This window comes from Salvelinus sp. IW2-2015, unplaced genomic scaffold (genome assembly GCF_002910315.2).
Source record: "Salvelinus sp. IW2-2015 unplaced genomic scaffold, ASM291031v2 Un_scaffold8070, whole genome shotgun sequence".
Classification (NCBI taxonomy): Eukaryota; Metazoa; Chordata; class Actinopteri; order Salmoniformes; family Salmonidae; genus Salvelinus; species Salvelinus sp. IW2-2015.
In genome coordinates this window covers 8,623-9,908 of record NW_019949330.1, presented here as the reverse complement: position 1 = coordinate 9,908, position 1,286 = coordinate 8,623, and the positions used below count along the sequence as shown (strand labels likewise).

The 1,286-nt window shown below is 45.1% G+C and overlaps 1 protein-coding gene across 1 annotated transcript in view; it reads right to left on the bottom strand.

Annotated features, from left to right (window-relative positions):
* Window positions 1-213: 213 nt before the first annotated feature.
* Window positions 214-1,286, bottom strand: part of LOC112079457 (meteorin-like protein) — a 7,252-nt gene continuing 6,179 nt past the window's right edge. The window contains exon 3 of the mRNA XM_024145405.2: window positions 214-1,090. Within this exon, the coding sequence (XP_024001173.2) occupies window positions 771-1,090 (320 nt within the window). The 3' untranslated portion in view covers window positions 214-770. The remainder of the gene's footprint in view (window positions 1,091-1,286) is intronic.

Here is a 1,286-nt window from a genome sequence, read left to right as displayed (position 1 = left end):
ATTTTAGGTTGGTTTTGTCCTTGATGATTTGATTTGTCTAAATATATATATATTCACTTCACACACTGAGACACACACATACAAGACAAACACGATGGTCCAGGGAATAAAACCTTTTAATCACTGGAGAAAAATAAATAACTATTTTATAATTCAACAGCCTAGGGACATAATACAGACTGCAATTTATACTTCTATATTTTTATTAAAATAAAGAAGCAGGCTTTAAATATAAACATTTCTTTCATAAGAAACATCTTCAAAACTGTACATGAAGCTTTTCACAAAGCAGTTGGATCCTCCGTTTCAGAAATGTTCATGGTTCACATTTTAAACACATCAGTTCCAGAGAAGGTCTGCTACATTACAAACCTCACATCACCTGACAGTTGATGTACGTCTCAGAGAATGGAAGTCTGAGAACATTCCAATGGAACCTCAATGGAACAGGTTTAGAACATTCTAGAACAGTCTTAGAACATTCCGGGAACAGGCTATGAACATTCCGGAACAACAACAACAATGTTGGCTTTGAGAAATTAGTCCAACAGTTGCAATGCTGCTTGGCAACATTCAGGAGCTCCAGAGCAGGAAGACAGTAGGATCAGAAGGTGTCTGTCTGTCTGGGCCAGTCTGTCTGTCCATCTGTGTGTCTGTGTGTCTGTCTGCACCCCTCTCAGTTAGTATCCACATTCGGCTCAGACCTGAGTCTGCTGTCCATTCAGGAAGAGGCCTGTTGTTGTGGGTGTGGCCAGGTAGCTCCCTGACCCTCAGTCTGAGTCCACCTGACAGGGGTTAGTCCCACTCTGCTCTGCCTCCTGGTACAGTCTGAGGAAGTCCTTGTATCTCGGRGCACACCCCATCCAGGCCTCCCCGAACCGTACGCTCCCCGTGAACAGGAAGTCTCCCTTCCCCGGGCCGGGCCTCACCCCACACTGCCCGGGCATCCTCACCCTGCCTGTCCACCTCCTCACTCTCACTCCCCCTGACACAAACACCTGAGTCTTCTGTCTGTACAGGCGGCTTATCGCCACGGTGACCGACAACTGCTCCGCCTCCTGCTCCACCCCCTGGATGGTGCCCCTCCCCACTGCAGAGAGGAGGAGAGGAGAGTGTTAATATATGTTAGAGTACTACAGTACAGTATACTGATTCAACATAACAAATACTACAGTACAGGATACTGATACAGCATAACAAATACTACAGTATAGTATGACTGTATGTAGTATTTGTTATGCTGTATAGTATACTGTGCGCTGTAGTATTTGTTTATACTGTATCAG